At 45.5% G+C, this 27,715-nt stretch overlaps 1 protein-coding gene across 1 annotated transcript in view; it reads left to right on the top strand.

The window, feature by feature from the left end:
- The window catches only part of LOC138259338 (RAS guanyl-releasing protein 4-like), a 289,402-nt gene that overhangs the window by 76,394 nt on the left and 185,293 nt on the right, over positions 1-27,715 (top strand). The window contains exons 2-4 of the mRNA XM_069206978.1: positions 15,865-16,064; positions 21,662-21,767; positions 24,336-24,398. Coding sequence (XP_069063079.1) covers positions 15,865-16,064; positions 21,662-21,767; positions 24,336-24,398 — 369 coding nt within the window. The remainder of the gene's footprint in view (positions 1-15,864; positions 16,065-21,661; positions 21,768-24,335; positions 24,399-27,715) is intronic.

Genomic DNA, 27,715 nt, shown 5'->3' with positions numbered 1-27,715 from the left:
TTTCCAGGAGCAGTATGTCTTTAACCCATGGGGCTGGCGGGATAGTTCTAGCAGAGTGTCTGGATACAGCAGGTAAAACTACAGCCCATGCATTCCATATCCAATTATCCACCAGATCCTGATCTGAGCAAGCTGTGTTTTAAGAGTCTGTTTCATAATGAGAAGTTGGCAGTTCAGGACAGCAACATTCAGTTAGGACCACTTTCTGGTCATGGTTGAAATATTAAGCCAATTTGGACTTGAGGCAGTTAGAGCTTTAATAGTAAAGGGAACTGCTCTCTAATCAGACCAAGTAAAAGACCAAGTAAGAGGGATAGGTGAAGCAGTCGCTATGTCCTGCACATTAGCTAACATTGTATCCAAAAGGCGACCTGCTTCATGGGTGGGAGCCGTAATACACAGAGCAAGATTTAAAATACCAAAATCTTCAATGAGGCCACATCCCAAACTACATTTAGGGCCATCTAAGTGAATATTGAGACCCCCAGCAGCATAACATTTGCACATTTGAGAGCAAAAAGGTCTATCGGGTCAGAAGTGGAAGCACACCAGCCTCTGGCATAGCCAGATGGCCTGTAAACCAAGGTCCCAGACAAGGTAAATTTAGGTGTAGGTGCGAGAGAGAAAAGAAGGGCCTCACAAGCAGGGATATGAAGAGCTTCAGTTTTGCAGTTGTAAGCCTTCTTATGAATTATAGCAACCCCCCACCCCCTCCCAGGTCTGCCTTGTTTGCCTCTCCTGGCAATAGAATAACTTGACTGTAATGCTTCAATTACTTCAGGCATTGAGCTATTCTGGAGCCAAATTTCTGTTAAAAACAGAGCATCAAGACTGTCCCCACAGCGAATTAAACATTTCTTGCTGATGTTTGGGAACAGAGCAGCAGTTAACACTGAGAAAATAAAATGGTGTCATGTCTTTGAACCCCAAGTGCAAGGCTATGTTGCACAGGGCTACACTTCTAGTCCCTCGTGTACCACTGTCGTGTAGGTTCTCACTATCCTAGTGAAACTACTGGATTCGGTTGGCAGAATCACCTGTACTGCAGGGGACTGAGTCTGATTCCACACCGTGTGACACTTGCGTGCCTAATCCGGGTTTGGTCCGGCTAACTAGCAGTGCTTCATATCCACCCAAGAGCAGGGATGATTGGGGCAACCAGGGGCATGACATACATGACTCCTCAGGGGAATCGTGGTCACTCAGGTCTCATCCGTTTCTCTCACAATTCTAATCACATTAGTTTCACATATGCAAGGACATTTAGAGGCAGAGTAAAGTTCAATATCTTTTTATTGAAGTAACTGCGTCTTAGATAATAAAGCATGTATTGTAATAACTAGGACTATGAAGCACAATAAGATTAAAATTGTCACAAGGAGAGTAAAACACAAGAATAACGCTAATATACTGTCACTAAGGTTTGTAGTGATAGTTCCTACCTAAGCTATGGTTTTTAAAAAAAATGTATTTATACAATATATAACAATGCATACATATATGCACCGTACAATAGCCGCATTACCTTTTTGCTGCATCTCAGTCCAGTCTTCCAAGCATAGTGTCCAAATCATGTCAATACTCTAGTTTTCATCTTTTTACGTAATGCTACAATACAGTGTGTATGGCCAAACAACACAGTGGTGGCACTATAATAGGCTATCACATGTCCTGTAGTACTCGGATATTGTAGAGATGAGCATCATTATCTACAACGGTTGCAGTGCATAGTACCTTACAATTTTACCCATTGAACATTAATAATGTAATACTTATTTATCAGATATAATCCTGATGAGAGAGCAACGGTCACCGTCCAATCAACCAAAGTACCGGATTCAGATGAGAAAGGCTCTTAGAGGGTCCAGCAGGCATCCAGCCTGCGGTTAAGCAGATACTTCAACCTAGATAGGAGAGGAGAGGAGAGGAAAAAAGAGGGGAGGGGAGGGGAGGGCAGGGCAGGGGAGGGTAGGGCAGGGGAGGGGAGGGGAGTGGTGGGGCATCTTGTGAGGACATGGTAAATTAAATTAAATTAAAGGGGAGGGGGAGGCACTCCATCTTTTGGCAACTCACTACCACTCATCCACAGCCCACATATGCATGGCCCAATCGGACAAGCCAGGATCAGGACTCAACTAGTGGAAGCATCTGTTAAGGAGTCTCCCTATCACCAAAGGGCTCTTTGAGGAGCCTATCAATCATACCCGCCAGACCTCCAGATCACGCTCAGCGTGTTCATCCACACGAACCTTACGTAATCGGCATTCCTCCTCAATCGCCCACTCAACTAAATCAGCCAGCCACATATCATGTAGCGGAGGAACCGGGCTGGCCCACCAGATCGCAATGCGTCTCTTAGCCAGAATAAGCCACAGCTGTGCGAATCTGTATGCTATTTTGCGCCTTTTTTAAGTTATGGGGAGTAGTCCCAGCAAGCAGTGTCTCATTGTAACCTTCGCACTAACAGCCGTAGCGTCCCTCAGTGTCTTCACTATCTGGCACCAAAAGGATTGGCTGAGTTACATGTCCATGTTATGTGCTCAAAAGTAGCTGATGGTCGTGATGGGAATATTCTATGTAAGCGTTGAGGTGTCAGGTATGCTCTATGTGAATAATAAAAGTGTGTCAACTTAAATCTAGCATTGCTAGTCGCATCCCGTACTAGGGAGCAGGTCCTATTCCATTCCCCATCTGTAAGTGGTGGTCCCAAGTTCGCATCCCAACGATCCCTTATCCCATTTAGGTTTATCAACCTATCCCTTTTTAGAGCCTTGTATGTTCAAGAGAGGTGACTACGGTCACAACCAGGGTCAATTAGAGCCACTACGAGGTGGGATTCAGCAGGTTCAGCAGGAAAGGACGTCCACATCTCCCGGGCCATCTGCATATTGCAGAAATTGTCCCTGGTCAGTTCCAAAAAGGGATTCAGCTTCCTCCCGCGTAATAAATGTGCCATTTTGGTATAAATCCCCTGCATTGTTACAGCCACTTTCATGCCAATTTGTGAATTCCAGCATTTCTGTAGCTCTGGCAAAGGGACGGATCCACCAGAGTGACAGTGAGCGCGAATATGGCGCTCTTCACAGAACCCGCATAACAGCCCGCTCCCAGACCCGCGACACCTGCGCTACCAGGAAGGCGGCATCCCGCGGAAGCCTAGAGCTGCCCATCAGTAGGTACGGCAGACGAGACACACATATACAGCCGTCTAACAATTATTTTTCCCAAATGGGGGCATCGTCACACCACATGGCCGCATACTGCAGCAAACCGCCATGTAGTATAAATGTAAATCTGGTAGCACCAGGCCCCCGTCAGCCAGGTCCAACTTCAACACCTCAATGCGAACTCTGCATCTCTTACATGCCCAGACTAGGGACAGTAGTAGTTGTCTAACTGTTGAAACAGTGAAGGGGGTAGTTCACAGAACGAGTTTTGAATAACATACAGGCATCGCGGGTGCAAGACCATTTTACTAAGTGCAACTCTGCCCATAACCGATAGCGGGAGGGAAGTCCAAAATTGGACCGATGCTCAGAGGCCATCCATCACTCTACCCATGTTCAAATCATATTGTAGTTGAGGGGAGTGCACTACCTGCATGCCCAAATACTAAAAAGACTAAGGCCCTCATTCCAACCCTGGCGGTCTCTGACCGCCAGGGCGGAGGGCAGCGGAAGCACCGCCAACAGGCTGGCGGTGCTTCCAGGGCTATTCTGACTGCGGCGGTAAAGCCGCGTCAGAAAAGGGGAACCGGCGGTTTCCCGCCGGTTTTCCCCTGGCCCAGGGAATCCTCCATGGCGGCACTGCTTGCAGCGCCGCCATGGGGATTCCGACCCCCCTTCCCGCCAGCCTGTTTCTGGCGGTTTTCACCGCCAGAACCAGGATGGCGGGAACGGGTGTCGTGGAGCCCCTGGGGGCCCCTGCACTGCCCATGCCACTGGCATGGGCAGTGCAGGGGCCCCCTAACAGGGCCCCATACAGATTTTCACTGTCTGCTTTGCAGACAGTGAATATCGCGACGGGTGCCACTGCACCCGTCGCACCCCTGCAACTCCGCCGGCTCCATTCGGAGCCGGCTTCCTTGTTGCAGGGGCTTTCCCGCTGGGCCGGCGGGCGGCCTTTTGGCGGTCGCCCGCTGGCCCAGCGGGAAAGCCAGAATGGCATCCGCGGTCTCCTGACCGCGGAGTGGGCATTCGGCGGTGACCGCATGGCGGGCGGCGACCGCCGCCCGCCGCGGTCAGAATGACCGCCTAAGTCTTCCACGCCAGACCCAACTGTGGTAGCTCTGATGCCACCACAGTCATCAGGCCCGCCATAGGGAATTACACTGTCTTCCGATGGTTAACCCGGAGGCCCGATACCGGACCAAAATCATCCATCATGTTTAACAAAAGTGGGACCGACCGTTCCGGGTCTGTAACGTACACTAAAGCATTATCTGCATATAGTGATATAATATGTTCTTGTCCCTACTCAAATGCCCCACCTCTGCAGGCCTGTCTGCAGCTGTATGGCCAGGGGCTTGCCTAAGCTATGTTAGAGCACAGCATGTTAAGCTCTAATTCTGCTTTTCAGGTTCCCCCTGGGAAGACACCATCCCTCATACCTGAGCAAGAGGCCTGTAGTCTACATAAGCAGCTGTAGCGGGGTGAGCAGCAATCAGCAAACAGTCATGGTCATCTGGCTGGAATCTCCTTCTAACGTACATGGGTCAAAGTAGTGTTTTTATAATAAAACATTTGATGTTTCAAGAAAGGATCCCAACGTAAGAGTGTGTGTGTGTTTCTGTGAACATTGGAGACAAAGTGTACCACTTTTGCCAACAACCTATCTTACTGCAGGCTTCAGAAGAGAACAGAGTGAAAAAAATGTCTTGTTTAAGAACGCAGTGCTAACTTAGGTGAAGAATAGCTAGGTAGAGAAAATAAAACAAGACCGCAAACGTGGCTAATGTTAAATAATATAACAAAGCTAAATAAAATATATCTAGGTTAAAGTGCACAGCAGCAGGCCTAGTTTGCTAAAATAACGTGTATAAAACTATATCTAAAATGGCTACACAACACCACCTTGGCTCCCAGGAGGGAAAAAGTCTTCCTAGTTCTCATAAGTGGGTAGACTCACTCCTAGGTCAGCTATTGAGTAGGTTGTGCGGTGGGTGGGCTGCAGGGCCAGGAGTTGGCTGGCAGAATACATCAGCCTGTTTCCCTGAGAGGACCAGGGTTCTTGGCCCTTGGCCCCCACCAGACATGGGTGCAGACTGGCTTGCCTTAGGCTTGGCTATGGCGGTCCAGCGAACACCGCTTGTGCACGTCTGCTGTGCGTCCACTGTGCATTCTGTGCTGCTGACTGCATTTAAAGGGCATGGAGCTCTAACAGACTCCGCCCCTAGGCTCATGATTGGTGCCCCTCCAGCCAATAAGAGCAAGTTAGAGCATGTCCTAAGCACAGGCGGTTTTAGGGAGCAAAGACGCAGAGAATGTCACTAAAGTCCACTGGAGGAATTACAAAACAGTGCAATAAAGGCATTAAAAAGCAGTGGTATCCTTTAAAATCGTATGGGGTCAAAACACACAGTTTATATGGCGTGCGTATCTGAGCTTCTAGCTGCATTTAAAGGGCACGAATCTCTTACAGACTCCACCCCTAGGCTACTGATTGGCTTCCCACCAGATAATTGAAGCAAGTTATAGTGCGTTAAAAAACAATAAAGTGCAATAAAGGTATTAAAAAAGAAGTGGAAGCTCCTGGTTTAACTCCACCCTCAAGGACTCCAAAAAACAATGCCGCACCTTCGAGAAAACCTGGCGCCTCGACCAGACCGACAAGAACATGTCAGCCCTCAAAAACGCCACCCGGAAACACCACCAACTCCTGCGCGCCGCAAGAAAATCATCCTTCAAAGACAGACTTGACAACAACTCCCACAACAGGAAAGAACTTTTCGGCATCGTCAGAGAACTCTCCAACCCCGACGCCGAAAACAACACCATCACCCCCTCACAAGACCTCTGCGACTCCCTCGCAGCCTTCTTCCACCACAAAATCACCGACATCTACAGGGAGTGCAGAATTATTAGGCAAATGAGTATTTTGACCACATCATCCTCTTTATGCATGTTGTCTTACTCCAAGCTGTATAGGCTCGAAAGCCTACTACCAATTAAGCATATTAGGTGATGTGCATCTCTGTAATGAGAAGGGCTGTGGTCTAATGACATCAACACCCTATATCAGGTGTGCATAATTATTAGGCAACTTCCTTTCCTTTGGCAAAATGGGTCAAAAGAAGGACTTGACAGGCTCAGAAAAGTCAAAAATAGTGAGATATCTTGCAGAGGGATGCAGCACTCTTAAAATTGCAAATCTTCTGAAGCGTGATCATCGAACAATCAAGCGTTTCATTCAAAATAGTCAACAGGGTCGCAAGAAGCGTGTGGAAAAACCAAGGCGCAAAATAACTGCCCATGAACTGAGAAAAGTCAAGCGTGCAGCTGCCACGATGCCACTTGCCACCAGTTTGGCCATATTTCAGAGCTGCAACATCACTGGAGTGCCCAAAAGCACAAGGTGTGCAATACTCAGAGACATGGCCAAGGTAAGAAAGGCTGAAAGACGACCACCACTGAACAAGACACACAAGCTGAAACGTCAAGACTGGGCCAAGAAATATCTCAAGACTGATTTTTCTAAGGTTTTATGGACTGATGAAATGAGAGTGAGTCTTGATGGGCCAGATGGATGGGCCCGTGGCTGGATTGGTAAAGGGCAGAGAGCTCCAGTCCGACTCAGACGCCAGCAAGGTGGAGGTGGAGTACTGGTTTGGGCTGGTATCATCAAAGATGAGCTTGTGGGGCCTTTTCGGGTTGAGGATGGAGTCAAGCTCAACTCCCAGTCCTACTGCCAGTTCCTGGATGACACCTTCTTCAAGCAGTGGTACAGGAAGAAGTCTGCATCCTTCAAGAAAAACATGGTTTTCATGCAGGACAATGCTCCATCACACGCGTCCAAGTACTCCACAGCGTGGCTGGCAAGAAAGGGTATAAAAGAAGGAAATCTAATGACATGGCCTCCTTGTTCACCTGATCTGAACCCCATTGAGAACCTGTGGTCCATCATCAAATGTGAGATTTACAAGGAGGGAAAACAGTACACCTCTCTGAACAGTGTCTGGGAGGCTGTGGTTGCTGCTGCACGCAATGTTGATGGTGAACAGATCAAAACACTGACAGAATCCATGGATGGCAGGCTTTTGAGTGTCCTTGCAAAGAAAGGTGGCTATATTGGTCACTGATTTGTTTTTGTTTTGTTTTTGAATGTCAGAAATGTATATTTGTGAATGTTGAGATGTTATATTGGTTTCACTGGTAATAATAAATAATTGAAATGGGTATATATATTTTTTTGTTAAGTTGCCTAATAATTATGCACAGTAATAGTCACCTGCACACACAGATATACCCCTAACATAGCTAAAACTAAAAACAAACTAAAAACTACTTCCAAAAATATTCAGCTTTGATATTAATGAGTTTTTTGGGTTCATTGAGAACATGGTTGTTGTTCAATAATAAAATTAATCCTCAAAAATACAACTTGCCTAATAATTCTGCACTCCCTGTACAACAGCTTCACCACAACAAACGCGAACCCACCGCCAGAACCCACCCCCCACAGCACCACCATCCACGCCTGGAACCCGATCACCACCGAGGAAACCACCCGCACGATGAACTCCATCCACTCAGGATCACCCGCCGACCCATGCCCCCACCACATCTTCAACAAAGCCAACAACATCATCGCCCCCCATCTCCGAGACGTCATCAACACATCCTTCACCACCGCCACCTTCCCCGAGAGCTGGAAACACGCCGAACTCAACGCCCTCCTCAAGAAGCCGACAGCAGACCCCACAAACCTCAAGAACGTCCGACCCATCTCTCTCCTCCCGTTCCCAGCAAAGGTTATCGAGAAAACCGTCAACACTCAACTGACCACCTTCCTCGAAACCAACGAATCACTCGACCCCTCGCAGTTCGGTTTCAGGGCCAACCACAGCACCGAGACCGCCCTCATCGCAGCCACGGACGACATCAGTTCCTTGACCGACAAGGGAGAGACCGTGGCCCTCATACTCCTTGACCTCTCTGCAGCCATCGACACGGTATGCCACCGCACCCTGATACAGCGCCTCAACAAGGCCGGCATCCGAGGCAAGGCCTTGGACTGGATCATCTCGTTCCTCACCGGAAGAACTCAGAGAGTCCGCCTCCCCCCTTCAGATCAACAGCTACCGAGGTCATCTGCGGCGTCCCACAAGGATCCTCCCTCAGCCCCACCCTCTTCAACATCTACATGACGCCCCTGTCAAACATCGCACGCAAACACGGACTCAACCTCATCTCCTACGCAGACGACACTCAACTCATCCTCTCCCTCACCAACGACCCGTCCTCTGCTTGAACCAGACTACACGAAGGAATGAAGGAAGTAGCGGACTGCATGACGGACAACCGGCTTAAACTCAACACCGACAAGACAGAAGTCCTCATCCTAAGCCCTACTCCCACCGCATGGGACGACGCCTGGTGGCCCCCCGCCCTAGGCAGCACTCCCCAACCCACCGACCACGCCCGCAACCTGGGCTTCATCCTGGACTCCTCCCTCTCCATGACCACACAAGTCAACGCGGTCACATCGGCATGCTTCAACACCCTTTGCATGCTCCGCAAGATCTTCCGCTGGATCCCCACCGACACAAGGAAGACCGTCACCCACGCCCTCGTCACCAGCCGCCTGGACTACGGCAACACCCTCTACGCCGGCACCACGATCAAACTACAGAAGAAACTCCAACGAATCCAGAACGCCACTGCACGCCTCATCCTGGACGTCCCGAGCCACCACCACATCTCTGGACACCTGAAAAAGCTTCACTGGCTCCCAGTCAGCAAGAGGATCACGTTCAGACTCCTCACCCACGCACACAAAGCCCTTCACAACCAAGGACCCAAACTCATCAACCACCGCGTCTCCTTCTACGTACCCACCCGCACCCTGCGATTGACCGGACAAGCCCTGGCAGCCGTCCCCGCATCCGCAAAGCCACCGCCGGAGGCAAATCTTTTTCTTACCTCGCAGCGAAGACCTGGAACTCTCTCCCCAGCCATATCTGCTCAACACAGGACCACCTCTCCTTCAGAAGGCAGCTCAAGACCTGGTTGTTCGAGCAATAACCCCCTCCCCCCAGCGCCTTGAGACCCTTTCGGGTGAGTAGCGTGCTTTATAAATGCCAATGATTGATTGATTGATTGATTTAAAATCGCCAAGTCAAAGCATACAGTTTCTATGTAATTTTTTTTGTCATCAGACACAGATCCAGAGCTCTTTCTTTTTTTCATCACTTTAATTAACTTTTCACCAAACCTTTTTCTCAAAACTTTCAAGCAGTTGTGCTAGGGAACTATGTCCCCTCTGAAGACTACAGGATTTAAACCAGTGAAGGACTGTTACAAACAAATATCACTGACATAACCCCCTTGAGGTATGTCTTTGGCGTTTTGGTTCAAACCTGTAAGTCATGTGATGAATGCGCCCTCTTGAAGGTAATTAGAGAATGTGAAGCAAAGTTGTATGTCGCCGAATAACAGAAAAAACTGCACCCAAGTCCCGCTCCCTTCAAAGTCAAGAGTGTGGACCCACTCCTGTTCTTGTGACAGGTCATTGTTGTGGTCTTCTCTTAAGTCTAAATCTATGTTGAAGGGGAAACCCAGGAAAGCCAGCTCTGACTCTTTCCCAGCCCAACACTATTTATATCCAGAAAAGTTGCAAAGGTGTCAACTTGGTACTTGAAATGCAAGGGCCTCCAGTTGGGTTACAACTGGAAGATTTGTCCTTGGCACCGTCAGTGCACCTTGAACCCACTTCAGGATCTAGACCGGCATTAGTGCCGGTTTCTACTCCAGTGCCAAAATCTGTGCAAGTCCCTTTTACATCAACGTTGGTACCACTGCCATTGGATGAAGACTCTGGATAGAGTTAGACACTGAGACAAACTCAACTTCGGCCTCAACCGAGCTCACTTCTGGAATCCACATTGACATGCTCGCTCCCGATTTAATCTGATTCTAAAAGACACTACCTCTGCTGATGAGCTGACCTTAGGTGCTCCACCCAATTATTGTTTCAGAGTTTGCAACCATTTGGAGATGACCATGCTGATGATATAAACACGCCCTTTGGGATATGGTCAGTGAGATCTTGCCAATAGTGCCTGAAAACTTTCACCTTCTGGCGTCCCTGGTTCTAACCATTCAGGATAGCCAGGATACTGTTTCATTAGATTTTGCCCTAGAATGCTTAATAGAAAACTGAACCACAGTGCATTCCTTTGTCCTTTTGGATCCTACAAGGAAATTCCCTCAGAAAAACTATCTCCTTAGATGATTCTACAGAAGAACGGCATAAAGATAACTGCAGGGGTCTGCTGCCACAGCAAGTACCCTGTCCTTTTGTGGTAGTGGATGGATATCAGGCAGACAACATGCTGGTTAATGAGGACGCTGATCCCCTCAGTCCACTAGCCTTGCAGTAACAGCCTCCAGGCTGTTTTAGCTAGCTTTTATCGCTTCATGAATATCTTGTAGGAGGCAGCCAGATCAAACACTTTCTCCAGGGGTGGTGACAGACTACAGCAAACAGATGAGTCTTCCAAGTTTTAAAAGGGGCTATGCCCTTCCATTCTTTTTTGACCCACTTCATCTTTCACCTATATCCAAGTTCCTTTTAAAGGACCACTTGGTGGTTTTACCAACGAAAGTGCAGGCTTTCTTGTTTAAAGGGGCCATAGAGAGGGTGCCGGAAATAGGGACAGAATGTTATTCCATCTATTTCCTTGTGATGAAGTAGGACAAGGGCTTTTCTTCTACTTTAGATCTTCTTCCTTTGAATACCTTTCTGAGGAAGGATAAATTCAAGATGCTTCAAGGTCCGGGTTATGTCTGCCCTGGGTCTGGGTGAATGGATGGCAGCCTTTGATCTGCAGGATGCTTATTTTCATAAACCCTTCCTGCAGTTCCACAAGTGACCTGCCGTTCAAGGAAGACCAGAAGCATTTCCAATTTGCAGTGCTCTCATTCAGCATTCAGCTTTACCAGTGCCCATTCGGTGTGTACAAAAGTGATGGCAGTGGTTCATATAGCCCCTGCTCATTAATTGCTGATTACACACAGTGCCTTAATCTCTGGCTAGTGCAAAATCAGACACATCTTCAGAGGTTGAGGATAGCAGTTGTCCCCTACATTGAAGACTGATTGTTTGAAGGTGGGCTTGCTGCAGTCAGTCTTAGACAACCTCCAGCAGACTGCAAACCTCCTGACATTAGATTTCACTAGCATAGTGCCAAGGTCACAGCTGACTCATTTGTAGAGGCTCTCTTTTTATTGGAGCCATTCTGGATAAAGTGCAGTTTTTGGGTCTTCCCTCTGTAACGAGTCCAGGATATTAGGGGTATGAGCCCAATGTTTGAGCTTTAGTCTTGGATCTCAGTGAAAGTTGCTCTGAGGCTTCTTGACCTATTGGCCTTCTGCATCCTGCTCGTCAATGGCACCAGATGGCACATGCATGCTCTGGAGTGGGATCTCAAATCTGTGAGCCTATCACAAAGAAAATCTGGTGGGTTCCATCCAGGTTTCAGAGGTGACAGCAGAATATCTGCGGTGGTGGCTGCTCAACCGCATTTCCAGCAGCAGACACCTTTTTCTTCCCCTCCCAGAGTTGACAGTGGCGATGGATAGGCCACTGCAAGGTTGAGGAGGTCAGCTAGGAAAGGTAGAGATCAGAGGACTCTGATCTCCAGCAGAAACCACTCCAAATCAATTAGTTAGGGTTGCGAGCCACCTGTCTGATGTTGAAGACCTTCCTGCTGTCAGTCAAGTGGAGGCTGTGGCGGGTTCTCACATACAACACCACTGCCATGTAGTACTACGACAAGCAGGGGGGAATGGAGTCCTGGGTCTTTTCCAAAGAGACTCTTCGCTTCTAGAGTTGGCTGGACCATCAGGGTACATTCCTTGTCATAAACTACCTGACAGTATCTTTGAACGGAAGATAGGATTAATTCAGCTGATGGCATCTGTCAGAAAATAAATTGGCATCTGCATCCTGAGGTAGTGCAGGGAATCTTCCAACAATTGGGAGAACTCTGATTAGATCTTTTGTATCGGCATCAAACATGCAACATTACAACATTTGCTCACTAGAGTGCCCAAGAGGTCTCACTGTAAAAGATGCATTCAGACTAGAGTGGGGCATGGGACTCCTGTACCCCTCTCTGTTGCAATCTCTACTGTCTTGGGTTATGAAGAAGATCAGAAACTACTGGGCCCAAGTCCTCCTAGACATTCCAGACAGCACCAGGAGAGTGTAAATCCTTCTGATAATCTGCCCTCTGATCAGGCTGCTACTTTGGAAGGACCTTCTGTCACAGCAGGGCTCTGAGGCCTGTGCAATCTGCACCTTCATGTGTGGAGACTGAGTGGCTGCAGTTGATTGCATTCAACCTATCTCCTGAGGTTATGGATATTATTCTTGAAGCACTGTGCCCCCCTGTACAATCCATTCATTTGCAGGGTATTTGAACAAGTTTGTGGCCTGAAATGGGGTCTGCAAAACTGACTTATTGCAGCCCATATTCTCTGACGTTTTATTTGTTATGTTATCTTTGGCCCAGCAAGGACATGCAATGGGCACTGCTACAGGTTACATGCCATCCTTGCAGCCTTTTTGTGTTTGTCGGACCAGCTGTCCTTGTTTAACTCAGCTGTTGGATGAGACGCTTAAAAGGTTTATCACATGTTTCCTCCAAAACCCTTTGTGATGCCACAGTGGGATTTCAATTTGGTCCTGACTTTCCTCATGCGCTCTCCCTTCGAGGCAATGCACAACTGCTTGTTGAAGCTCCTGAGTATGAAAACTGTTTTCCTTGTTGGGGTTACTTCAGCCAGCTGTCTGAGTGAGCTTCAGGACATCTTGGGTTCAACTGCCCTGCACCACCTTTTTTTCCAGACAAACTGGTGTTGAGGACCAGGCCACCCTTTTGCCTAAAGTCATGACACCTTGTCACAGTGGGCAATCCATCACTCTCTGAGTTCTTTGCTCAGCCTCATCCCTCAAAAGTGAGGGAGAGGCTCCACTGACTGGACCCGAAAGGAGCTTTCGGTTTTTACATCCGGTACTGCTCTAGTACCTATTCTAAAGGTGATGAGTCTGCGATTAGAAGTATCCATAAGAAGAGCAAGTTACTTACCTTTGGAAGCACTTTTTTCTATAGATACTCTAATTCCAAGTAGGGGGTGGGATTATTAGCCACATTACTAAAGTACTGGGGTATTCTGAATGAGTCCTTTAGTCTCTGCTGAAAGCGAATGGTGCAGCCTGGGATGTTGATTAGGAGTGCCCTAGAGAGGCAGACAATATTTACTGCACCAAATGAATTCAGATGTCCTGAGATTCATAATTTAACAGGTGCAAAAAGTAGCTCCCACTACAGGTTTACACCTTTAAACTGGGGAATAACATACACATTTCTGTGCTTTCTGCATCAAATACCACATTACCTAGGTATATATTGGCAGACTTAGCTTGTCAATATGTACTTGGGCAAAGTTGCAAGGGTGCAAACTTTATCACAGCTGGCAATTACTGGCTTACTTGTGTTGTGTAGCCATTTTAGTTTTAGCTCCATGCACGTTATTTTAGCATAATAGGCTTGCCACTGTGCACTTTAACCTAGATGTATTTTATTCAGCTTTGTTGGCTATTCTTACAATAGCCACTTTTGCAGTCTTGTTTTATTTCTATCTAGCTGTTTTTGCTTAGGCCAGCACTACGTTCTCAAACAAGACATTCTTGTTCACTATGTACTTCTTTCAAGGCTGCAGTAAGATAGGTTGCCGGTGAACGTGGTAAATGTTTTGTCTCTGACATTCATAGAAAAACACACATCCTTGCATAGGGACATTTTCTTAGAACACCAGCTGTTTTATTATAAAAACACTTCCTTGTCCCTTACACGTTAGAGGGAGATTCCAGTCAGAAAACCACTACTGTATGCTGATTGCTGAACGCTTCTCTACAGCTGCTTATGCAGACTTCAGGCCGTTGCTCAGGTATGGGGGATGATGTCTTCCCAGGGGAACCTGAAGGGCAGAACTAGAGCTTAACATGCTGTGCTCTAATATAGCCTAGGTTGGAATTAGTCTATTGACTCTAGTGACAATATGGTAGCGTTATATCTATGCTTCACTCTCCTTGTCACAATTCTAATTCTGTCATGCTGTATCATCCTGGTTATTGCAGTACATGCTTTGCTATCTAAGATGCAGTTGCTTCATTAAAACCCTATTGAAACATATACTGCCTTTGTTTGTCATTGTGTATGTGAGACTAATGTAACAGAGAGAAACAGATGAGACCTGAGTGACCACGATTTCCCTGCAAAATCAATTATGTCATGCGCTTGCTGCCCAATCATTCCTGCTCTTGGGTAGAGATAAGGCATTGCTAGTTAGCCGGAGCAAAACCCGGATCAGGGCGACAGGCATGACTTGTAGTGGGTAAGACTCAGTCTCCCACACCGCAGGCGATCCTGCTGCTTAAAATCCAGTAGTCTCATTAGAATAATGAGTCTAAGCAACACTTGTAATTGGAATCGCTGCAAAAAACAGATGTTTCCGGGGCATTCTTAAGGCGCAGGTGGGAATAATTTCCCGATTCACAATCGGCCAGAAGTGGAAAAATCATGTTAACTATGCGGCATGCGGGTTCCTGTATGTTTATCATATTTTTTTTGCCTTTTAAAGTCAAATTGTATTACATCAAAAACGTGTGTGTGTGCACAAGCAAATATGATGTTAAATTAGTACTTTTTAATGAGAAAAACGTGAAAACATGGTCTATGCCAAGTATTCCCCCTGTAATGCTAAATTTGAGGTAATAAACTGCATTTCAGTTGCTCTAGCGCAGTTTTATGATTATCGCAACAAATCTGAATAACTCTAACAAACTCCAAATGATTCCCATCCGTGTCTGTTGATGCAGGAACACAGACTTGTAGATATTGAATCTTGACTCTTATTGATATGCAGAGTATGTGGCGGCTCACAGCCTTGTTTAAAGGTTGGTGGCAGGCTGGTGTATTGCCTTTGTGGAGGATGGAATGAATCAGACAACCAAAACTAAGAATGCTTGTTGTTGTTTTGGACTTTACCATCTCCACCTAAACAGCTTCCCAGTAAGTATTGGGAGCTCCTTCCACAGAAAAATCTTGCATGTTTGCAGGACTTGAATGCCATGCCAGCATGCAGGAATCGCTTATGAGTCCTGAAAATAATTGCCCAGAGAGGGATCAATTTCCAAGAATCACAGGTCTAATGCTACGCCCATGCGTGAAATTGTCTGAGGGTGTGGGGGACAAATATATATTTTTTTCTGTCCGGGACCACCATGTTTTTCAGTGGCGGTCCCAGACAAAGGTTCCACTTGTGGGCAATGACATTGTAGGGGCCTCCCTTATTTCAGTGGTTCTCTAATGTCATTCACGTTGACACGTGAAGGATCTTCTCCTGACAGAGCGCCCTGCCTCTTGAACACAGGAACACTGCCTTCCGACCTCATACTGAGGTGTGGAACATACTGGTGAAATGTCATTGAGAGCCACAGTGTATGCAGGTGTGAGAATATTGCAGCCTTCGTGGGACTCAGTCTCCGTTTCGGAGTTTGAGCCTGCTTGATCACTCACTGTGATTGAAAGGGGAAATAGTACAGACATTTCAAAGCATCCTCTGTTCCATTTTTCAGGAAGTCACGGCAGGAATGCTCCAGCCCGGTGCTAAGCAGTTCGGGGAACCCTGTCAAAGTGCGACGTCGTGGCAGCCGGCGAAGAATGACATGTCCCAGCCCTGGGGAGATCAACAAAGCAATAGCCGGCGTCACCCTAAACCCCCTGACCAAGGGCTGCAGCCTAGAGGAACTGGTTGAGAAATGCATTCAGTGTTTCGGTAAGTAAGTTGGTACAGCATGTGATTGCTACGGTTTCCTCCTCTTACCCTGCAAAACATTCAGCCGCTATTATGAGTGTCATATTTCACGTTAGAAGCACGTTGTTCCTATTTACAGTTTTACAGAGTAAGAGACTAATTCAGAGTTTGTCAGATAGTACTCCCTCACACATGTGACAGATATCCTGCCTGCCCTAATACAATTAGAGGGGGCGAGCCTACAAATTAACAGAGGGAGCCGAGCCATATTCGAGACAAGGATTTGGCTCGTATCTTCAAACCTGTGTATGAACTGATCCCTGAAAACATTTGCTCTATAAATCAAATATAGAACAACACGTAAAATATAATAGTCTGTTAAAAATTCAAGAAAGTGTATTTCTTTAGGGTACAAGCCATCAACATTAATAGATCATATTATAGCACTGAACTTAAAAGTGATAGTTTTTAAACATGAACCATTAGTAAACTAAGAGGCAGGACAATTGTCACCTAAAGCCTGTAAGTGGCCCAGAATATTATGCAGCAACATTATAGTTACTTAAATCAAACACACAGATTTTTGTATAAATGGTATTCTGAACTCACATGTTCGACAAGACTTTCATACAAGATAATGAAGAAAAATAGTTTTGGTAAAATACATTATTGGCCTAATATTACACAATTTAAGCTGGTAAATTGTCATTCATCCTGGATTTCTGGTTTCACTTTGTGCAAATCAGCCAATAAACCAGTATCAATTTGTCTTTCTTTATTTTAAGGCTTTGTTTATACCTCTTTGTGCATTTTTCTACAGTTTTTATGTAGAGCGAACTGACCCGAAGGTACTGGAACTGCTTTACATGAGCACCAGTTACATTACCCAAGGTCACCAATTCATTATTTATAGGGGTGGGGTGTGTGCGGATTTGGGTGTACTATATGATATCACTGTGGGGCCTTATTGTGCAGTACACTCACAAATACTGTCTAGGGTCCAGTCAGGTAGCTGTGGCTGCGAGCAGTGAGGCTTGACAAAGGAACTATGTGTAAAGTACTTAACAGCACCAAACAACAAAATAAGAAAGCCGGAACACACCAAAGAAAGAAGACACCAATTTATAAAAATAGATTATATTTTAATGAATTTTTAAAGTCTGTAACAAGGGTTCTGAAGATACAGATTTTGGAAGATATCCCTTTTAAATGCAACCGCAAACAAGCATTGGTCAACAAAAACTTTGGAAACTTTTGAAAAGTTTGAAACAGTTAGTTTGACTACTCTGGCCCAGGCTGGGTAACCAATTCTGACAGGGCAGAGATCTAGGTCGCAAGAATGGTCACTTTGCAGTTACCTGGCCACCAGAGCATTTTTGAGACAAGTTCCAAACTTTACAGGACGACTCCATAGACACCAACAGAGTGGTCCTGATGCTGCGGATACAAGCAAAAGATACTCAAAGGATACTCTGGATGTTGTGTGGCCAATGGGGGTGTCTTTGTGGGTACTCCTTGGTCCATGGGTGAAGTAGGGCAACCTTGCCACAGAGATCAGGGTTCCTTGAAACCCTCTGCATCGCAGTAGCAGGTCAGCCAATGCTGGGCTACTGCTCAATCTGCATCGCGGTTGAAGCAAAATCCTTAGGTGGGCTCATGTCCCTTGAGTGTTACAAATCCAGACTTGGAGAGCCAACCCAGATCAGACACACTTGGGTGCAACTTTTGGCTATCTCGGATTTGTCCTCTTGGGTCCCTGGTGACTTGTAGCGGTATTACGCCTGCAGTGCTACCAGCTTGTCGGTTTGGGCTTCTTCAGCTCTTGTGTCCCTAAAGCTGGTTCCAGGAGATCTGCTGAGTAATCTTTGAAGTCACCGCTGTGGGTTGGGGAGCTGGGAACCAATTCTTTCCCAAGCCAGGATCCACAGGCACAGTTCAAACGCTGCTAGCCCAAAGTGCAGCAGGTGAAGTACTTCCAATGGTGCAGCCTCCCTTTATGTGCGTTCAAGGGCAGCAGGGCAGTCCATCTTTGGTCCTCTCACTGATTCCAGCATGATCTGCGGTTCAGGGTGCCAGAAGTGCCATATTTATCCCAGGACAGTGCCTGAGTGACCACAGGGTCACTAGAAAATGGGCTACTGGGTCCCCTCCTACCTAGTGATGAAGTTCCTGTGATGTGTGGCATCTGACTTTCCCAGAGTGCCACATTCCTATCCCTTTCAAGATGGCACTTTCCTTCCTTGGTGATAAGGAGCTTGGTAGCCCACCCTAGAGTTGTGACTACAGGAAGCATACATGCAGATGGGGAAACTGGTTTTGGAGCGGGTTTTTCCTGCTTGGCTCTTTCTCCACTTTGTCTTCAGGAACAAAAGGCATCCTGCTTGGGGGTGTTGGCGCTACTTCCCTTACAGAGGTGACTTCACTTATGAAGCTTGACATTTGGGCTAACACGCTGAGTGGTCATCCTGGGAGAGGAGTTAACAGCTCACTCTGTGGAAACTGCCTTATTTCCTGGGCCTGGCAGTCATTCCCATGTCTCCTTAGGTGGTCAGAAAGCTGTCTGTGTGCCAGGGCATTTGTGAGACCACTGGGCTAGCTGGAGTACAGAAAGACGACTTTCTAAAAGTTGCTAAATGTAAATTGTGGTATTAAATTTGACCTGGGCATCTGGTCGGGTTTAATGCAACGACCAATTTGATACCTTACATGACCCAGTTACTTAGTCCCATTCAGGAGTTAGCCGGGTTGGGGTGCCAACTAGTGACCATGTGCTAACCAATGGGGTTACTAACATTATCCAGAGCAAAATGACAATTTGGAAGTGCTGATGTTAAGACATACTAAAAATATATAGTCCTACTAAATAAAATTCAGCTCATTGCCATATGCTCTAAAAGTCTTCCTTAGGGGACACATAGATATTGTTAAGGGGTAGGGTGGCTTTGCCATTGGTGTTAATGGAAAAGTCGACCTGGCAGTGTAAACACTGTCCTTCTAGTCTGCAAGTTGCAGGATGGGAGCTGTTTTGCACGTTGTCAGACAAAGGGTGGCACAACCAGTGCTGCAGCCATGAGTGGTCACTCTGCCTTACATGCTGTGGGTACCCTGGGTACCATATATTAGGGACTTCTAAATAAGCCAGTCCTTGCCAATTGGGGGTATCCAATTCGACATGCAATTTGTATAGGGCCATAAAACGGGGACTGAGGTGAGGTCTGGCTAGCAGGCCTCAGTGCACTTGGAAAACCAGCAGCGTTAGTCCACAAATGTGAGGATGAACATGCAAAAAGAGACATTACCTTACAGGGAGATTAAGCAATTTGCCCAGAATCACTGAATGTAGAGCTGACCCAAGACTTGAACCTGGTTTCCCAGATCCAAAGTCTGCAACTCTGGCTGTAATGCCACATTCCAGGATCCAGGGAAGGAGGGCAGGCTGAAGCCACATGAAAGCTCGGATTGCTATGGGCTCGAGGTTCCAATAGGACTTTGAGCTGAGCCAGGCTTCAGGCTCGAGTCTGGCTCAAGTTTTCAGTGGCTCACCCACTTCTAAATACAAGTGACATCAGATATAATGCAGTTGTAATATGGGAGATGGGATATACATCATGTTTGTGAGAGAGTAGCTGATCAGCCAAACTGCAAATCAAGCACTAAGCTTTATGTACTAGCAAAGCATCTGGCAATATCAGTGAGATAACCTTTATCTGTGATGAAGGATATTTCTCATTTAAAAAAGAGCCAATTGCAATATGTGGGGCTGATTAGGAGTTCGGCGGACGTTGTGCACTGTCTGCCGAACTTCCGGCAGGGAGGTTGCCGCCACCCTGGCTACCTCCCTGCTGGACCCATTAAGAGTTTCCAGCTAGGCTGGAGGGCGTAAACCTTGGTTTCTACCCGCCGGCCTAGAGGGAAGCAGGCTACAGTATTGTCTCTGGTTCTTAATCAAGCCGGCAGCAATGCTGTAGCCAGCAGGGTGCACCAGCACCCTCGCAATGCAGACAGTGAACATTGCGACGGTGCTGGGCAGGGTGGCCCTTGCACTGCCCATCCCATGTCAAGAGGATGGGCAGTGCAGGGGCCTCCTTAGGACCTCCCTGCACCTGTTCTCTGCCGTCCTTTTCATGACGGTGTTACCGCCATGAAAAGGCTGGTGAAGTACGAGATTGTAATCTGCAGCGCTGCATGCATCGCTGCCCAGGCAGATTAGGATCACCGTCAGACCGTCGGGAGCCAAGATCCTGGTGGAGCTGGCGGTTCCCTGGCAGTAGGACCACCAGGGTTGTTATGTGACGGTCAGACCGCCACCGAGGCGGTGGTCCAGACCGCCACCGACTTGTAATGATGCCCTATGTTTTTTCCAGGAGGGTGCACATTGTTCTCGAAGGTATGATTGGTTAAATAAAACAAGGGTGTCAGGCTCCCCCAGAGGAGAATCCCTTGAAATTTATGCTACACTTGATCTTAGCCAAAAGGCCTATGTTGTCTGTGACTCTTCCACCTACCTCCAGAATCTGAGCTGTAAATGTGCCTAGTACTGCAGGAACTGTTACATTTGAACTGGGCCCATACTCACCTCTATAGAAATTGCTGTCTCCCACAAATAATAGCAAAAATGTGCATCTTGCTCCAAATGCAGTAACTTTAGTCTTCACACATTTTATCCCCTTTTTGTTCACGTCACCCTGTTGCAAAGGTAATATACTTTGCCCACATTATTTTAGTGAGTGTGCCATGTCTGAGCTGCCTCCAAATGTTTACCCCAGAATTATTTTTTTATCCAAGACCTGCAGATTTTACTAAATTTTTATGGATAATAGATTTACTTTTTTAGGGCCTTCAGCGAACCCTCTTCATCCATTGGTCTGTTATTGTGTCATCCACATTTCTCTTCCACCCACTAAAGCATACAGCATGGGGCACTGGATCAACCGATTTCAGCCACTGACTAACTTCACTGTGAGTGCCGGAATTCTGCCCTTTCATAAGGCGCATCTCCACATTCAAATTATTTCTGTGATAGACCCTGGAACTGAAGGGAACTAAAGTGTGCTTTTTGATACCAAAATATTTTGCTCTTAGAAATTGTTTATTTCAAACTAGGAAGGCTCGGTAGTTTCCCAAACAACGTTTCGCATAAAACCATGACAAAGGAAAACGAGCATTGACAAAGTCAAGAGGCTGGCAGTTGCCTATGCTTGTTTCTATTTTGGACAAGGTGTACCTTGTGCTGCCTGAAAACCAGACAGCGAGCCTGCCTGGTGGTAGTTAGATAGCCCCAGGAAAGCTTCTGACAGCGGCATGCCTAACAGTTGGGATACAATGCAAACCCTGTCGTCTTGTGCAGTTAAAGGGTGGTGCTCAGAGCCACTCACCAGGATGCTTTCAAGGAGAGAGAAGCATCCATCCAATGTACAATAGTAGACATACCTCATGAAATATTGCGGTGGGGGGAATTATTCTGCGTAGTGCAAGTCTGTAACTGCACTGTGAATCGGTTAGTCAAAAGGCCGTAAACCGCGCCGCGCCACCTTGCTCTGCTAATTGACCTGTTTGAAGAGACAATCTCCAGCCATTTCTCTGAACAGTAACTTTGCTTTGTTTTATTTTCTTCGCAGACCCTGAGGGAAATTTATGTCGCAGCGATCGGGTGGTGAACATGATCCTCACGATGCACAGTTGGGTGGTGCCCTCCGCAAAATTTGCAGAGACGGTCCTTCGACTATATCCTTTCAAATTACTTTCTTTTGGCAGCAACTGCAATTTGAAGATATGTCATCGGGCATTTTTAGCAATCGGGTCCTTCGTGAAACAGGGCATTGGAAGTAGCAGCCCAGTTGTCGTTGCGAGTGGCTGTCTTCCAGTTCCTGGCTAAAATATGGAGAAATCTGAAGATTTGTAAATAGTTCAAGCCCTCTGAGACGTTGTTTAGATCGCATCTAAGAGTTGTCACCTTTGCCAGACAAAAAAACGAGAATCCAATGTTTAATTTGTAAATAAAAACGTGCCGGTGCTCAAAGCCCTCCTCTTAAACACGCGGCTGCTGCAATTAAATGTTGGAACACGGAATACTGAGGCAGCATAATCCTGAAGCAATCTCTGGCCTCTGCAGTCTATTTAAACCAACTCCATGTCCCTTTAGCTCACTTTTGCAGCTTTCTGCTTTCTCCCATTGTGATGCTTTTTCGGTTTTCTCTTCCTCCGTCTTTCCCATACGTGTCTTTTGCTCACAGCAAATGGTTGGGGCAGAAGAATAAGTGCCGGCCCTCAAAAATAAGTGCCGGTGCTCAGCACCAGAAACAATAAGCACAAATTAAGCACTGCGAACATCTACGTTTGAAGATTCCTCAAAGGCCCAGGCATGATTCTTAAGTAGACCTTATTATGAAATCGTCTGTATTAATTTTCAACATAGCTTTTCTGTCTTTGTTTACTTTAATTATCAGCCAGGAGTCATTAAGGCAGGTGTAGAACACATTTTCTTACTTTTAATGTTTAAAGTATGTACTGATAAAGGAACAAAACACCGTACTGACAGGGGGCAATAGAATACTAGTCATGCCGGTATAAAGCTGGCTAGGCATCAGCCCTATCTGTATCATGATAAGCTGTCTGTGATGTCACTTAATCTGCCTGCCAGACCCATCTTTAAAGATCACCAGTTTTGTTGGCCATCTGAATTAAAATTCTGCTCGCTTTGTGCAACATATCCTTATTTCTTTAGGATCATTATGAGCTGTTACGGGCCTAGCCAAAATCTAAAAATTCTGTGACTTCCATCACTGTTGGCTAAACCTAAAGAAGGCTGCCGACAGGGCAAAAAAGACGCTGAGCGTTCAGCCTTTTGTAAGGGGCCACTCAATTTGCTATATGAGCAGGACTGTTTATCCAGGTTGGCATTTTGCAGTCGTTTGCCTGCACAAATTAAATAGAATCCTTTTACTGAGTTGGCATAGAGTGATTAGAGACTGGTGCCACACCAGCAGTCAGTCCAGGAAAAGGATAGCCAACTGATGCAAACCGAATGTAGAAAGTAACACTCATGGGTGTTACCTAATCGAGCTACTAGAAAAGACTCATGCATGTTTTACATACTGTACCTATTATGCAGTCAGAACGTGCACCTCCCTAAAAAAAGGTTAAATTGCATCACTTTAGAGGCCCACTTAGTTATGTCCTGAAGTTAAATCACTTTGCCAGTGCTGCCTGTCTACAAATAAATCCAGTGGCTGAATGTATGGGAATTATTATCCTCACAGAAGAGTAGCGCTGGAGGCAACAAATTCCTTTGGCCAACCCAACAAAGCCCAGAGGTTCTGCAGGTGGAGTCCACAACAGGTAAACACACACAACAAGACGCACACACATAAACCAACCTGGTCACAGAGGAAGACGAAAGCCAAGTCCACTTTTAGAGCAATACAAAACCATGAAACGTAATTGGGGGGTTAGGTGTTGTATGCCCATCACCCCCATTGAGCTTCATATAACAGTCCCATACATATGCCTTAACTCCAGTATTAGACACATTGCCTTTCATCCATTAACAACAAACACCCAAAACATCCTTCAACCATCTGTTCTCTAGACACCTCAACATCTTGCTTTCATTATGTTTTCTTTTATATATCACCACATGTTGTGTAGGTTGCAGTCTCTTGGCGGAACGGGAGAGAAGGCGGACAAGTCAATTCTCTGCAATATTTTTACCACCTCCTCTTACTTTCAATCTCAATTTCAGCTTAGCTTAAGATAGATTTTAGAGGGAGTGAGATGAAACAAAAGCAATAGAGCCATGGACAAGATCCTTGCCCCATAGCTCAAGACAGTGGTAAATATCAAGGCCATGGAGTCCCCCCACCCTCCAACTGACCTTTATTAGTTTAGATTGTACTTCAACTTTAACACCTTTTCCCGGTCTCTCGAAGTGTTACTTTATGTATTACATTCAGAATCGCTAGCCAGCCCCAAACAGGATCTATTTTTAGTTCAATCAAACAACAAATGCTCGATCACTCGTCCACAAAAACATTTGTGAGACTCTGATATCTGATAGGGTTTTAAAAACAAAACGTACTCAATCTTTTTTTTTTTTATTTTTTTTTTAGCAGGAGAATACTTTGAGTCATTGAGTATATTTTGCTTAGTTAAGATTCTTGTATAACAGCTGCAAATGGGAAGCATGAGAGGTCTTTTTCTAAATGGTGGAAAGGTTCAAAAGGCAATTAAATCATTCTGCTGTGCCACAGGTGTGCTACATGATATTGGTTCAAGACTTTAACTTTCTCTTACCTACCAAGAAGCCTCCAGCGTGAACGAGTGCCAGAGACGTCGCCAGATCTGCTACTTTATGGGGTGAGCTATTTACTATGACATCTTATTCCTCAGAAGCAGACCTGAGATCTTCTTTCCTCCTACTCCATTTTTCCACCTCTGGTCTAGTCTGTTTGCTGGAATTTCTCTGACAATTTCTTTCCTCTCTCAGATTCTTGCAGCTAACTATCAGTGGTGTAGGGACCATTACTTACATATGGTATCTCTGATACTCCTAGTCAAAAGGCTCCCTTCCGTTATGAGTTAGGAGGAAGAACACTATAACCTTGTTTTAAGATCATAGTTGTACACGAGGCCTGAAAATGCATCTTCATGTCCTCTATCTCACCTCCAGTTACATTCTATACGAGAGAGCTGTTTGGAATGGAGCACATGGTGTAAAATTAAGCAGGTGGTGGCTTCTGGCAATTAAGTCATCTATTATGAACTTCAGAATGGTGGATGTCTCACTGGCAGAGGCATCTTCCTCCCTTGCTAGTGGACCCACCAAGATGTGGTGCTAATTCCGTAAAGATGGTGCATGTTCAGCGACCACAACTGCAGCAACAGATCCTAAAAATATTAAGCGGAGCAAAAACCTAAAAAGATCAAACTGGAATTGGGGTCACCCTTTTACCAATGTGTTACATTTGTGTCCTAAATATGCTGGAAAACACCCTTGTCATGTTTGAGAGACAGGATTCTTGAACACTGACAAAAGTACCCCTATTTGGGTCTACAGACCTAGCATTCTTGTCAGGTGGCAAGAATTCCACCATCCTATAATATCATTGGATGAATTTTGTTGCATATTTAGTCTTAACACTACATAGTGACTCTTCAGACATCAGAACCACAAAGTGACTCCTCAGGCAGCATCTTTGATGGAGAAACCAATAATACTGGTTGACGGAAATTAATATCACCAGCAAATCACAAACTGAGTCCTTTAGCCTTAATATTTCAGTGCTGATTGAACACAATGCCACTTTTCAATACTTTTGGGATTAAATAAAATACAATACAAACACTTGAGATACAAAAATGAAGAAAAGTTAGACATGTACATTTAAAAATATCAATTTCTGCATGATAGGATCTTCATTGGTGGTTAGAATAATACCCTGTTGCATAAGTGGACCCTGAGCCATTTTTCATAGGTGTATTGTCACAGGGAGTTAGTGTCCATCCATTCTTACGATGAGCAGAACTCTCTAATAGCCTATTGGAGGCTAAATATTTTCCTCTGTATACTGATGGATTCCAGATAAGCTGCATTGCAGCATCTGATGTACAAGAAATTTTGAAGGTGAATAATGAGAATGAAAAAATGCACCCCAGTAGGCTTACATTGAAGCTGGATAAAAAGCATCCTGTTTTTTCATTATTCCAGGAGATTCTCCTACCCATTATGCACTGTACTAGCAGTTGCCTCAGACCAGATTCTGTTTTACAGCACCTTAAGTAGGATGTAGGTCACATGTATGGTTTCACACTTCTGTTATTTTCTTTTTTTAAATAAGCAAATCGTTGTTTTTTTACTTTCTCTCAATATCGTCAACATCATTCTTTAGAGTGTCATTTTTTGCTGTTTTCTGGTTGGATATGTTCTCAGAAATGCATTAGCTTTTTGAGAAGTTTCCTTCCTGGCTCTAGCCATCTCAAGGTCTCTGTAGTGTGCCTGCTGGCCTTGCGTTTGGTCTAAGACTGTGATATTTGCAAATAAAAAAAATCTATCTAAACTGACCTTGACTGAGAGAACATACATCTCGGAAGGGTGATGCAAGATATGAGAGAAGAGGAAGGAAAAAAGAAGAAAAGAAAACGGTAGAATACTTCATCTAATGCATCCTCTGATAATCAGTCTGCTCCTGAAAAGAACTCCCATAGGGTGAGATTGTGAGAAAGGAAGTAATCTATAAAGTAAAGGCACTGATTACATCACTCTCAATGTTGTTCCAGATTGACGTCTAAGGTAATTGCACAAAGCTGAGAGCATTGCCCCAATGTGCTCGAGGTCTACCATTTATCAACATCTTGAAGAGCACTCATCTAAGGTGAGAGACCTGCTGCCTAAGAAGTCTTCAACATTAAAGATAGACCGCAAATCAACATCAACAAACATACTAGCCTTGTTGATCTCAAAAACTGTAAACACGATCAATGTCAACTGGACTACCAACACCACTGAAATCTAAGCTGGAGAATTACTCATCATCACACTCATTGAAGAGTAAACTCCACATTCCTCATCTGTCAAAGATGATAAATGGTCTTGTCACCTTCACTTACAATGTCGATAATGGCGGCTACACCATTGCCATCAATAGTATCACGTACCTCAATGTCGTCCCTGCATTCACTAAGATTTTCATCTCCTCAGCAACTTGCCATGTTTTGTGGTGTGACACCATGTTTTTTCACCCCTTAGCTAAGTCTAACTCTGAACAAGAAAGTAGAATGCCATTCAAAGTCTCTTAAAATGTGCCTCTTCCTATCATTCCGGATCCACATTCACTGCTTTTCAGTCCAATAAGATCAACAATCCCTTTTGAAGATGCAGTACAGATTGGTATCAAGACCAACATCAGTGTCTTCAAAAAGGAAGAGAAGATAGACTCCAATGCCTCTTCACAGATCTAGGTCTTAATGAGATTCTTAAATCTCAACTGAACGCTGATTCTCTAATAGTTATATTTGTGAAACACAGACATGCCTCAGCCCCAGAGACTACTGCTCCTCTAGAGTGAGAAAAGAAGCTACTAGATGCTACTGGCAGGAAGGTAAGTGGGCTGGCATCTACCCACCTTAAAATGGTAGCACAACGGCTCTCCTAGGGAGATATTTAAGGGAAATCTGTGATTCCTTGATAAGTTTTATCAAAAACCTTCTAAAACATCGGCAACAGGATTTCAAATAAATGCTGCATGAAAATGTCCTGTCTACAGCCAGATCATTAATGCTGCAGTTGATTTTGCATAAATGGTTACCACTGGATATTGTCATGGGATATCCACATTTAGGTTCTACTGAATCCTTCTCATGGCGTTAAAGCCAGAGGCCTATATTCAGAATCTGCCTTGTTTGGACAACACATGGAAGATGAAATGCTAAAAATGAAGAATGTGGTGGAGACTTTAAAGGCAGTGGGCCCTGAAGAGAGAAATACATTCTTCAAGTAACAATACAAGGCAGGACATTTGGGGTATTTTAGACTTTTGGTTCAATCCCCTTGCAGACCTCTTCAACCAAAAAACAATATTGTCAAGGACAAAAATACACTTAGGAAAGAAACGTGTTGAAATCCAAGTCAAAACTAGTGAAATCTTCCCATTCCAGAGGAAGGCATTCCTCTGGCA

The sequence above is a fragment of the Pleurodeles waltl genome, chromosome 9 (assembly GCF_031143425.1).
Source record: "Pleurodeles waltl isolate 20211129_DDA chromosome 9, aPleWal1.hap1.20221129, whole genome shotgun sequence".
Classification (NCBI taxonomy): Eukaryota; Metazoa; Chordata; class Amphibia; order Caudata; family Salamandridae; genus Pleurodeles; species Pleurodeles waltl.
This window is presented reverse-complemented; position numbering and strand designations above follow the sequence as displayed.